Source organism: Danaus plexippus, chromosome Z (genome assembly GCF_018135715.1).
Source record: "Danaus plexippus chromosome Z, MEX_DaPlex, whole genome shotgun sequence".
NCBI lineage: Eukaryota > Metazoa > Arthropoda > Insecta > Lepidoptera > Nymphalidae > Danaus > Danaus plexippus.
This window is the reverse complement of record NC_083559.1, coordinates 8,638,944-8,653,535: the sequence shown is the minus strand read 5'-3', so window position 1 is coordinate 8,653,535 and position 14,592 is coordinate 8,638,944. Positions and strand designations below refer to the sequence as shown.

Below are 14,592 nucleotides of genomic sequence, written 5' to 3'. Positions count from 1 at the left end.
TTACCTTCATATTTAAATATAAAGTTTTTGCTAGGAATATGAAGCTCCGTCACATTTAAACAAAATCTTCACCCTTAACTGGTTACAAAATCTTGTGAATGAAGCTACCACTTCGGCAAAATTGGATGCATTTTTATTTAAGTCCATTAACTAGATCTCAATTTTAAATAAGGGAGGGACATCGTCACAGTACTAAGTATGTTTTTGTTTTTCGTTTATAAGTTCATTTTCTTGTATTCTGAATAGGTACTTTATTTTCAAATGTGTCCCTAATAATGTCCTAATATCAGAAGAAAAAATTATACACGAAGACATAAGATCTTGATAATACTATCATTTAACGACATTATATATCACATGCGTTTTGTCTGTATGTATAATTTTTGAGTATACTTAGATATAAAATAGACAAAGTTAAAAAAATGGAGTCTACAAAACGATAAAAATTTAAAATCGTACTAGAGTTTCTGGTAAAAAAAAATAACATCTTGACCGTACTTCATAGTCAGACCGGTTATTCAAGGCGTCTAGCTGACTTTAGCCATTGAATGGCAACCTCGATACGTTTTTTGAATGAACTCCATTGACTGTTACATCGTTTATTAAATTGTCCTTGTGTTCATTTAATTAAAGGGTTGTAAATGATTACGCTCAGTAGGTTCACAAATTATTGGAAAAGAAGGATTCTTGTATTTCTTTTGTTTGGCTACAACAAGTTAATAAATAATTTAATGTTCATCTCCGTTATATATATCGGATATGCTTTTAAGTATTTAATATACCCTATATTACTAATATAGAGGAAAGTTTTGGAGGCGGAATATATAGGTAAAACAAGAAAATTTACCGTTGTAAAAAACCATGAAATCGTATAGCCCAAATGTGACAAAAAATTTTCATTTACAATAGGTAACTGTGTTAGTATGGGAAAATGTCCTTGAGACATAAGTTTTTTCCGTTAACGATAAGTTCTGCTATGGTTGCTCAGAATTTGCGTTTCTAACAGGGCGTAATCGAATAGACGATGTAACTTTTTACTGACGTCCAATTTACGACAAAATTTAAAATACCTTTTATTAACGTTATTACCCTGTATTAACATTAAACAATTACGCCAACCTGCAATAAACGAGCAAAAACTTATATACAATTATATAATTGTTTTATAAATCAATTTACGTCAACGTTAATAATATAATTTATAAGTATGTGACAAATAAAAAGACTGGTAATTTAATAATTTTGAATTTTAATACAGATAGTATTAAATTAAGATTTTATATTAATAAAACGTTAGAACTTAAAATATTATAAAATGTACTCAATGTTTAAAAAAACGAATTGACAGATGTCAGAAATCAAAACTGTTTTCGACTGGAATATTAGTTATGGAGGCGTAACGGAACTTTATTTTTTTTATTCTAATTATTTTTTGCAGAAATTTGTTATTATAATTATTACAAAATTAATTATTAAAACATATTGCTAGTTTGTTCGAAACGAAAATTATATTTACAGTCATTATTACAAACACCATTTGTGGGCAGCTTACAAAACCAATGTCAACAACCTCTACACCAGTAACTAATGTCAAAGCCATGAACTACAGAGGAAACGTAAAATAGGGATAAAGTAAATTAAGCGGTGCGTTTAAATTTTATATTAAACTGTGAGTCATTATTTATTCTATTGTAAGGCACAACGTGCCTTATCGGTCGTTGCATAACAATAAACAAGTTAAGGTCATAGGCCTCATTGCGTAAGGGACTAGTTCAAACATATGTTATGTGCGTTATTGTTTACTTCTTAGAAGCCTCATCTAGTATCTGGTTATTAAAGTTCTACTTTTGTATTAGTATATAATAATAAAGAGTATTATTTATTTAATAAAGTTTTTATTTTTGGTTTTAAATATTATTCAGAAAGTATTTTATTGGTTATATTATTTAACTAGCAAAAACGAAAAGCTAGTTGTATATTTTTTGAAATTTAAAAATTACCATTTTTAAAGCTTCACTCTCACCTTGGATGCATTTCTTTTCTTTTTATAAGAAACGTGCTTCCTGCCAGTGACCTCAGAAGGTTTTCGACCTTAAAGCACCTGCTTGTATGCACAATTCCGATTCTAGTTTATTCATAATTGCTTCTGTATAATTTTCAGTTACGTGTAATTACTACAATATCCGTGTCTGTAAAAAAATGCATTTTCATATTAACTTCTTTTTTTAATAATAAAAATAGAATATATTATTTCGTTAATTTCAAGATTTCTGTTCTTAATATAAATTTTAAGCAGATTTTTATAGTATAATGTCGCCGTTTAGTTAATATGCTTACAATTCAGTAGTAAATTGAGAAAGCTTTGTAATAAAATGTTTTATATTACCTTGATGGAACCTAACCATTTGTGTTGTTTACGGAACACCAGTAGTCTTTTTTTAAACTGACACCTATTTTCTTTTTAGAGTTTTAAATATAGATTCCTATGATTTAAAAAATAATAATATGTTTCTTGTCAAAAATATTAGATTAATTGTTGTTTTTTATTATAATCTATTGTTTCACTAAAGTGCTTACTGAAGGTAAGTTGAATTTAGTAAAAGATACATTCTGGTAAAATCCTCTTTGCTGTATTATAATTCTTAATATGTGTTCCTCTGTGATGGAAGAAATATTCAATGGCATTAGGGACATTTATAAGAAATAAAAAAAAATTTAAACGGAATTCTTTATTATTCAAAGTAACGACTTTTGAATTGCCATATTTGAACGGCCGATATGTGTGGTGAATACCCAAGGGCGGAAATAGTTTCGTATTATTAAATCACTATTAAATAATTCCTATCATTTTTCAGGACAATATATTGATGTTAACTATGACTAGAATATAAAGATGTATTCTTAACAATACATCTGGTCCTATCCTTTTAAAATATATTATTAGTTCTATTTTGAAATAAATAACAGAAATAACCACCTTCAAATTATTTACTCTGGCTCGTGTAGAATAATATGCCAAATGGAAAACACTTTCGTATGTACATTACTTTAATATGCCTTTTCAGTTCCTAACGTAAAAATTTTTTACGGGTCATGGTCACAGAAATATGTAATTATGTGGAATCCAAAACCAAAGTTTTAAACTTAAATAATTACGTATGTACGTAATGAGATCTAAGACTTTCATGAGTATTCATTTAAATGAAGCTAATATTCTTCGGATTACTACGCGTATTTTATTATTTGAAAAACTACACACTTAAGACGTTGCGAACTTTCAGTTCAAACGAGATCTCACTTAAAAATTTTGAGGTTAACCACAGGATCCTTTTTTGACTGTCTTGTTCTTTGTGATAAGACTAAGGAATGTTTCTTTTTCATTTAGGTAGCTGCAATTTGCTGTAAACGGTAATACAGCTAAGTCACTGTAAGAAAGATGCAGAAATCACCAATTTCGTACGGTCGAAATTCTATGATATTGTATAGACTGCAGCTAAATGATAAGATAGTTACAAAAGAGCAATTTGGAGTGAAACTAAACGTCTGTTTTTGTGTGACTAAAGTAATATTTTTCCATACCTATATTAAAAATTACCAAACACTTTATGTTGTTTTGGTTAGCAACTAAAATGAGATGTGACATGTGTATGCCCAGCACGGACCGCCTAAACAACCTTAGAAATGGCAAGAAGTTTGGGTCAGGCCATCAAAAGGTCGTAAATTCGTTATTATTAAACCGGCCGTCTGCGATTTTGCTGACTTTACTACTAATAATGATTTGTGCGTATCTATTTGGCAAGATCCTTGTTTTGGTAGATAGTTTTTAAATTAGTCTGATTTAAAAGTTACTTTAAGAGGTATGTGAGGTTATATTTTAGTAAATTATAAGTTATAATCCCTATCTATGTTAAAATACAATAAAATCCCATTGTTTTAAGTTCTATATTTTACATTATTCATTAATTATTAAAAATAATACATGATCAGTAAATTAATCGATGTGTTAAAAACTTCATCTGTGATATTAAGTAGCAAGTTGATTGCGTAATTAAAAACCATTTGTCACCAGCGGGTTGAGTTTGACAACGTAAATTACGTGTTTTTATTAACTGCAATTTTGGTGTCCGATGCGTATGTTAATCTTAAATTTATTAGCTGCGTCTCTTACTTGAAATTGGAGTTTTGGATATAATTCCTTATGATACACCTCATATTATATTTTACTACTAGGTACGACTTTTATAGTAAAGACTTTAAAAGACAACCAAATTACTTAAATATTTTTATATTCATATCCCCAGTATGAAAAAACTGATTTTAAAAAATTAAACAAAAGCTTTGAAAGAATATTTTATTTAAAGCATAGTGGCACACGTAGACGCTTAAGAAGAGCTTCAACTAATTCACAAATTTCATTTAATATGCTACAAACAACACGTTTTCTATGGCTTACACTTAGTTTGTAGCTCGTGAAAGTAGAAGAGATTAAGGTATTTGATTTTTCACATAAAAATGTAAGTGTTATACATCTTTCGGATTATTCGCTGTAAAAGCATGGATACACAAAATAAAGTAAAAAATATTATGTATTATCAAATGAGCATTGTCATTTTCAACAATATAAATGTGTATACTTCAAATTTTATGTTTTATGTTCTTATAATTCATATAGTTATATACCAAAGCTTTCTGTTCCATGTATATTAAAAAGTGTTTCTATGAATCTCATTAAAACGTTGACCAACTCTCAAAGCAATTATAAGTTTTGTGGAAACTATGTAGCAAAGAGCATGTATCTTTTTACAAAACAGAGAAGCAAAATAAAAGTGGACTGTTTAATAATTTTTTTTTTTAAAGAACCTGTTTCATTTTTTTGATATTTATATTAAAACATACATATAATTTTACATAAGAAATAATAATTTATTGGGTTTAGACAAGAATGAAAGATATGCAATATTTTTTGATAAAAGTCTAATTATTTATCATATAAATTTCCTATGTGACTTAACATGAAACTAGAAAAATATTATGTTTAATTTGTACACGGAAAAACGAAATAATGTTTGTTTAAATCTCCTTTTTATTAATAAGTGTAGTTTTGTTCATATAATATAGAAAAATAATTAATAATTCGATAATCCTCTTCGCATCTTAATAAAATGTTCCTGAAGTTTTCCAAGTTTACTATTTTGTTCTCAAGATCAAGTAATAAACTTAAGACAAGATCCCACAGACGAATGTATATGACGAGCTTCAAGTATACTGAAAAGTTATACCTATTGAATATTTATTAAAACTTCCCCAATTACAAATAATTATTGCTCTTGTAATCGTTGGAAATCATATATATTTTTTAACTTATATGTATTTGAAACAGCTTAGCTGGTTATTCATTATTTAAGCTGTAAGAATATGTTGATATACTGAATGCATGTTCATGGAAACATTGAGTAGTAAAGAAATAAACAAATAGTTTTTAGAAAGTCTTGTTACATAAGCTTGAATTATTTTATATTTACCGGTAGTTTTGGATTTATATCAATATATTAAAGGTCTTATTGAATATGACCCCTCTTAGAAAAGCTATTACGGGTTAAAGGACTATAGTGTTATGTATTTTAAGGAACCCTACTAAATATTTAACGGTGGACTTACGTTAATGCGTGTAAACTTTTCTAGCCTTTTTTACCTTTAGTTCTAGTCTTTGTTAATAATATTCTGAATACATTGTTTTACAATGCAATGTATATAAATTTATTTTCGGTTCATTTGTTAATACTGTTGAGAGTTCTACGATTGCATCTCGTATTGTATAAAATTGTAATAAAATAACTACGAATTTATCATTGTCTGGTTTATGTGAATGAAAATGATCAATAGCAACTCACTTATTAATGTCATCATTATTTCAATACACAATTGTTGGATCATATAATAACTTTGTTGTTGATCGTATAACAATTTAAAGATCGTGCATGAGAAGGAATTAATTAGTTGTCGTCATTAATTTGGCGAATTTGTTAAGAAAGTTTATAGTTTAGTCTTTTTGCGTTTTTAGGAATAGGGTGTGTTTTTATTCTGACTTTTGAATTTATTAAAATATCTACTAACATTAGCGTCATATTGTTTAGTTTTCTGAATTGAATAATAGGTCTTTGTTTCTTTTTTGTCGAAACAGACAACAAAATAAAACAATAAATTCACATCAATAAGCAATGGAATATTTATTTAGGTGCCATTCTAATTTAGGATGACATTCTCGTATTTTTGGGACACCCGTGGATGCAAGGAATTCTAATATATTTTTAAATGAACCTAAAAGCCCCAAGTAGTCATACAATTAAGTATAAAAATACAATTAAAACTTGTATTTTGGCCAAGTTTTACGCATTCCCGCACTTATGTATGAATACATATTGAACATATATATAATTGATCAAAAAAATAATATAATAATTATTCAATAAGTTTCTCTTAGCTTATACATATTGTGTAACAGTATCAAAAGTATTATTAGATGCAGAAGAGATGATGAATACATATTTGTTTCTTGTAGGTGTATGAGCATAAATTGAACCAAGTAACTGATTTATTAGTAAATATTTGAAATCTGGCAGGTTTCAGTCCGTATAAATTTATAAAATGTTTTTATATTTTTGAGACTTATTTACCTTGCATTTAGTTTAAATACGACGTAAGTGAATTTTGTTCTCATCGGGTATTCCTTATGTAACCTATTGACATTAGCTTTAATCTAACTACGGAATACATCCTATTTGCTCAACTCCCACTCATCTATTCCTTTTAATAACCCTTCCAAACGGAAGGATTCAAACGAATATTACTCTTTATTATATTTGAGCTTTAGGTGATTGAAATATTATACCTTGTAATTGAATTATACAGATTTTTTTAGAATAAAAACTAAAGGAAATGATGGATAAAATTTAATAACGCCTATTTGATATCTCGAAAAAAAAAAGTAATAAAAAGCGGGTACATCCATTTTATATAATAATTATATGTAAAATGTTATGAACAGCTTAAGTCCTATTAGGAAAATGGTATTTCTATAGACACTAAAACACCTTTCGTATAAAAACCATAAAAGTCCCATTAGATATGTTAAGTTTATAATTATACAAACATCCCTTCGGTATATTCTCCTATAATCATAGGTTGCAGATTAAACACGCACTGCATTACTTTATATGGATGGAACATTTTTATCGTTTTAAGTTAAATTAAAAAACAATATAATTTTTCCGTGTATATATTCTGCTCCATAAAATACCCAATAATGAAAAAGAATTCATTCTATCAGAGTCAAAAATATATTGAAAATCGGGTCCAACAAACGATTTCAAGGATAGAGGTCCTAGCCACTTTGCCAATTAAGATATCATACCCTTACTCGAGTAGGGAAATTTTAGTATTCTATAGTATATGTAACGAAAACCCTAAAGTGGATTGGAGTGGATTGCATTATTAATATTTTTTATATTTATTTTTAGAAATTTCTTTGTTTTTCATTGATAGGAGGTATAGATTTAATTTATACAAAAGAAGGATTGTTATACGAAAAAAAATCTTATGTTGCAACTTACAAAGATAGCGTTATTTTTTTTTTTGTTTGAATTTGATAAAAGTATTTTAAATTAAATTTGATGACGTTCATGAAAACCGAAAATTGTATTTGCACAATCTATTAGATGTTCTTAGAAAAAAAATTATAATGATATGCTCATTACTTGATAAATTGTTTAAGTAGTTACATCATGAAGTATCATTGTTATAACTTGTTTCTTGATTTGAAATGGAAGCTGTGTGCTTTTATAATGATACAGAATCAGATAATCATATTTGACCGACATTTGATTCAGTATTTTTTTTCTTAAAGGCAGTTAGTATTACACTATATGAACATATGTTTTACCTACAGGTCTTTGCAAAGGCCGGCCTACAACAAGTTGCTGTAGGTGTTGTAAGCAATGTTTAGAAGAGGACACAGAGCTCGCTACATCCGGGTGATCCTGAAGGGGTCGTGGAAAAGAGTTCCTATGAAACTGTTTAAGTGGGGAAGAAAGATGCCCTCAAAGAAGGAGTACGATCTGGTGCCTGAGGATGAGTACGATACGAGAATCCCGCTTCACCCTGAGGAGGCATTCCAATATGGAATTTCGTTCCGAGCTAAGGTATGTAATAAATTTAATAACAATTATAAATTGAATTTTATATCGTAGAATAGCTCTAAAAATAGTTTTTTCTTACTTCTTCAGCGCTAGTGTCACTGTCATATTTAGATTTTTAAAGATACAGACATTTACTATAAAAAAATATTCTGTATAAGGACGATGTTATGGATAGACGAGTTTCTTCCATTCTCATTTAAAGTCAAGGCCAACTACTTATTACGTCTGGATTTTTTTAAGATAACTTTGTGAACATATTATAATTTTCTACTTAAATGATTTAAACTTGGAGCTTTTTACTCGATATTCACAATATTACAAATATATATATATGTTAATGACAGAAGTAGTTGCACTTTTGTTACGGGTGCGAAACACTTTTAAAAAATATAATATAATAATTTAATAAAATTTTTCTAATTTATTGAAATCACCGAAAGACGATGTCAAAAACTTAACTCATTTTATGTATTTTGAAACTTCAATTCTCCTAGCAATTTTAAAATATGTACATGTGTTTCTTTTGGGTTAAATCTTGCAACTCGTTTTTAATTTCAAAGGATTGAACTGAAATTTTGTTTACGAATTCAGTTTGTATGTCACGTGTCCTGTATGTAGGTCATGAGTAGGTATTGGTATTTACTTACTTTGAAAAATTTTATATTTAAAATTAATCACATCGAGTTATGAAATTGACTTATTTTCCTACACAAATGAATGTCTTGTGAATGCTTTCATATCATACAATTTATGTAATGATTTTATATTTTATGGTAAAAAAATGTTTCATTTTATTGCATTCCTATAAATGTTTGTTTTTTAGAAAGATTGTTTTTACATTTTTTTGTTATTTTATATCTTTTTAAAGTTATGTTTTAAATAATTATGTGTGTGAAGTAAAATGTATTACATAAAAACGAAAGTAAAAATTAATATGATTTAATTAGAGCACTTTAGGTAAAAAATATTAAAAGTTAAAAGTATTAAAAAAACAAAATTGCATTTGTGTGTGCCAGATGTAATATAATAAGTATGTTGTAAATAAGTTAAATTATTTTTATTGTATTATTTTTCTGTAGCCTATTTGCTTATTGTTAGATACTATGGTATCACGAGTAATTTTGAGGTTATCTAAATATTCATAACTCCGCTGCTGTATATGCTGTTATCTAATATGGCATCGATTTATTTTGTGACATTATATTGAAACTGAACAAAATATTAATGTCCGCGATATCTTTAATGGTTCATTTACATTTATGATCAAATGTATAATACAGTTTGTAAGACATTACTCTTCTCGTATATTAATTAAAATTATAAAGAAACGGTTTCATACACAGCCCCTTTAAATCGGATAAGGTTTTTATTTGAAATATAATATATTTTTCCTTTTTATATTTGATCAGTTTCGTGACCTTTTATGAATAAATGTCTCCTAATATACAAATGTAACAAATGATTTGTGAATATTTAATATTTTTAAAAGAAAAAACATTATAATAAAAACATATTTATACAATATTTGTAACATTTGTGGTTTTAGTTTTATATGTGATAAGTAACATTTTTATAATATTCGAAAATTTAGCATCCTTTTTTATAATTGAAACAACTTACATTTTTTCGTCTGTAAAAACGTTTGGGGTATTAATTTTTAATACATTTTTATAAATGTACATAAACGTAATAATTAAAATATCTTTTTCACGTTTCTGTTTCATAAAGCTCAATTCATGTGTGTGGATCGCCGGAAGGCGTGTATGTTGAGTACACATAATATAAAATTCAGCTCGTTTAGAATTTAGAAAAGATTTTATTACGACGCCGAATAAGCTTTGTATGAACAGAGCATTTTGTAATTTTAGTTGTACGAAATCGTGAATGAAAACATATGTTGATATTAATATTATAATTTCAAATATAATATTTCAATGAATTTCTATTAATATATGTACGCTCTATTCAACTTTAGAAATAAAAACTTTCAGTATAAAAAAAAATTAGAATTACTTTATTACTAAATATTAAATTAGTCTTTTTAGGATAACATATAAAAAAACAAAATATTAATTGTGAAAAAAAAAAATGATAATTTATAGATATATAACAGAAAGGAAGAGATATTACTCTTATTGAGTTCTATATTAAAAAAACTTATTTAACTTCAATAATGCCTTGCTTGGTTTGATAGAAAAATATTACGTAAAATTGGTTTGAATGTTGAAATCATTATAAATGAAATATGAAAGGTCCCTCTTAACAAGGAATTGTTATTGTATTTCTATGATATAGCTATTGAAATAAGGATGCGGTTGAAGAATGAACTATTTTTAAATTTCTTGCGAGGTCTATCTCCGAAATGGATTCTGTATTTATTTATTATTTTTATTTTACAAAATATATTTGAGGTTCTGTTTATACAGTTTGAAGATAAGAAAGACAATTAAATTAGAATATTAGTTCATATCATTACACCATAATTCAAATATCTTAAGGAATTTGAAATGTAAAGTCGTATTATTTGGATTTAATAAAAAACTCATAACGACAGTTTGAACTTCAATATACAAACATATACATAGACAAAAAACAAATGGATTTTAGTAAACTAATTAATGTCAATTAATCACATTTTAGTCGCTTTTATCTCTATGTAATATGTTTATTTGAAGTGTCATATATAAAACATTTCATTTTAAGTTGCTTTTACTGTATTTTCAAACCGTGATGTTACGAATTTATTGTTTTTAAATATTTTGAAAAAGGTTTTATATTTTTTTAAACAAATACTTCTGTGCTATTTTAATATTTGAACGACGAAACCCTCTATATAATATATAATTTATGAGGATTCGAATTAACCTACGGCTTAGAAAAATTATTTGTCCTACATTAAAAGTCCTATATAATCATTTCGAAGCTTATCCTATTTAAGGAAACCACAGGTTAGACATTTTTTATAAACAGTTCATTTTCTATTTCAAATAACATTTCAGTTAACCAATTTTTCACATATAAAACATATATCTATGCTATTGATACTACAGCATTAATTATTTACCGAAGTTTTGTTCATACTTACGGGCCTTGTTATCTTTGACCAATAGAAGTGATTTATTTTTCGGGTGGTCGCTACGTCATGAAATGCCAAATAAGCGCTCCTGATTACTAATACTCTTATAACTTTAAATTTATTCTTATAACTTGTAATTTAAAATGGACAATACATAATTATACGAAGAAGGAACCTTCAATATATATATATTTTTTTGTATTTGATGGTAATTGACTTGATTACTTCTGTGAGTGTCAGAACAAACTATTCAAGTTATTATAAAACAAAATATTCATTAATGTAATGAATAATCCCTAAGCAATGTTAGTGAGGTATTAAACAATTTTTGTATGGAATCCTTAGTATTTTTTTTTACTATTACCTAAATTTGAAACATGACTCTTTTATCTATATTATAAACTCTAAGAATAATGATATGAAAATTTTTAAAACTGTTTAAAATACATATTAATTTGATGCTCTCATATATTTTATGTCCCATTAATATTAACGACATTTTAGGAATTTATTGTGTTATTCTGAAGTAGGGTGCTTCTCTAATATGAAAATTTATTTAGAGACGCAGTACTAAACTGAAATTTAAATCACATTAATGAATATGTTATATGCTTTATATATATATATATATATATATATATTTCTTTACCTTTACTTTGATTATTTATGTTTTAATTATTCATATAAAAGTTTTTTATTTTAAACAATTGATGAACTTTTAAAATATATATTTATTTTTAAGTGTAATAATTTATGTACAATATTAAAATTTTAAAATGTAAAATTTCGATTTTTATATTATAGTAAAATATAAAAATTATATAAATTGCACGGGTTACATACCAACATACATATAATTTAAGGGTATATATAAATTGATTATTTTTATACATTGAGATTTAAAACGTAATAATTGACGGTGAATCAAATACAGTGTAACTCTCAACTTACTGAAGAAGTACTGTTGATCGGTTCTTATTTATCTTCAAGATATTTTTTTTTTAATATCAAACTTTTTTATTAAAATTCAAGTTATCTTATAATTAAAATTTTTCCTAGGAAGATATTTCAATATGCAAATATTAGCAATATTTATCTGTAATCATCAATTTCTTATACTACTAGCTAATAAAATTGATTAAACACAAAATATGACTCTGTTAGTATATATTCATGGCCATGTCTCTTATTTTAAAATGAAAGGAAGAAACCCACGGATCTAACGGATTATTTCGGTTGAATGAACACTAAGTTTTGCCTCTACTGCAAGAAAATCAATTATATTGATCATTTAAATCCGAGGAGCGTAGAAATGAGGAGAATAGCAAGTCTTGCCACAGTGAACTCTCTTTATTAGTTGAAGCTTCGGCTTACTGTATTATACATATATACAAAATGAAATAAGATTCGTAATTATATGCTATTTAGTTACTTTTAGTCGCGAAATTTGAAAAGAAACGACTTAACATTATGAAATTTTATTCATTATATTAAATAACGAATATATTGTTGAGTTAATATGAAACAGATATTTTTTTAAGGTCATCTAATTTTGAGTCCCCTAACCTGATGTTTGTTTTTCTAATTCAGTATTTTCGAATTCATTATTACCAGATTTAATTAATTTCAAATATATCAAAAATGCCTAAACGCGATAAATAAGTTCCTGTGAAAAATAATAACGTGGGCACTTTCAAAGCATAGCTTTATCACCCCATATCGTTGAAGTGTAATAAACAAGAATGCTCTGTAAGCTATATATTCTATCATCTGACGGTTATTGCACGTTAACCGTGTAACGGTGTTAATACCAATTTAATGTAGTTCATAGTTACATTTTAACATTCAGTAACAATCAGGATTCACGAATTTTAATAATTGTGCTGGAATATCAATATCTTTATAATAAATTACATATCAATCGCTTTTGTTAGTGCATAATGATCTAAGGGTTCAATACACATAATACTCATGATGTAATAAACGAAGAGATTATCGACTGCATGGAACGCGATCACTCCGTAAATTGCTGTAAGTGCTTGCTAAAAGCTATGCTGCATTTCATGAAATGTTATTACCCTTCATAATGCAAGTTTCATCTAAATTTATTTGTGTCCAAAATAATTATGTCATCATTTGACATTCAACATTTTAGTTATTATAAAAAATACAGATATTAATTTAATCCTTCATGGCTTTCATAAAATAAGTTATATTGGACCATTTCTAGGTTCAAGCTTTCACTAAAGAATTATATTATCAAATAATGAATGTCGGATATAACTTAGGTAATTAATTTAATTGTAAACTGTTATTATGGCCAAATATTTTAATGTCGACTTTCAATTCAAAGAGATTGTTAACAATCGTTAAAATTTACAGAATGCATAAAACTTAACTTATTGTAAATGTACTTACTAAAGCAAGTTTTAGTAAATTTATAAAAAATATCCATTACGATTAATCAAAATACGAAAAAAAGCAACGTGCTTTCCTTTGATAGTTATACGAGGGAGGAAAAATGTTAAAATAAATTGGAACACAGAAAACCAGTACTAAGGAACTTCGCTTTTTGTCTAATATAAAAAGTTTACGAGAAAAAGCTTAGAGAAAAATAACATTTGATGATTTTCTTTGGTCAATAAGTGATTTCAGACTCGCTCCGGTAATATATTGTAATTTGCTTGTTGATATAACAAAAGAAACAGGAATTGATAGAGATTGGATATCGACTTTTTATTCTTCATAGCTACTGTTTGGTTACACATTTTATATAGTTTATTCTAAAGCAAATTTATAGAAGTCTTGAGAAAGTGTGTCAATATTTACGTATTTTAAAAGCTTAATCTAGGTTAATGAGTGTCTTTTCTAAGTTTGAAAAACCGAATGGACGATAAGCTTTTAGGTTATTAAAATATGGTATCTTTTCTATGGTCCTGAAACCATAGGCTGTAAAAGTACTCGTTTGCCACCACTTCCCATTCCGTCCATCAATTTTTCTATCACAATATCACTACCCAGAATAGTAAGATGGTTGAATTTTCATACATGTTCGTAGATTACAAATTTACGTGCAGACCTATGGGGAAAGTTTTATATTTAAAAACTGAAAAATCAGACATCCTAAATATTAAAAAAGACAGATTATCCTAAATATTGTAAAAGACAGACAGAGACAGAAGACAGAAAAGTACAGATAAAATTTTTTGCTGTTTCTATAAATAACGGCAAGAAATCTTCGTGCGCGAGTCTAACTTGCATTTAGCCAGGTTTTTAAAACACTTTGACTTAATTTGTGTCAAAGACTTTTGGTATTATAAC

The 14,592-nt window shown here is 26.9% G+C and overlaps 1 protein-coding gene across 2 annotated transcripts in view; it reads left to right on the top strand.

Annotated features, from left to right (window-relative positions):
- The window catches only part of LOC116777648 (carboxyl-terminal PDZ ligand of neuronal nitric oxide synthase protein), a 73,400-nt gene that overhangs the window by 10,091 nt on the left and 48,717 nt on the right, over positions 1-14,592 (top strand). For both annotated transcript variants that reach the window (XM_061526196.1, XM_061526194.1), the window contains exon 2: positions 7,946-8,198. In XM_061526196.1, coding sequence (XP_061382180.1) covers positions 7,995-8,198 — 204 coding nt within the window. In that variant the 5' untranslated portion in view covers positions 7,946-7,994. The remainder of the gene's footprint in view (positions 1-7,945; positions 8,199-14,592) is intronic.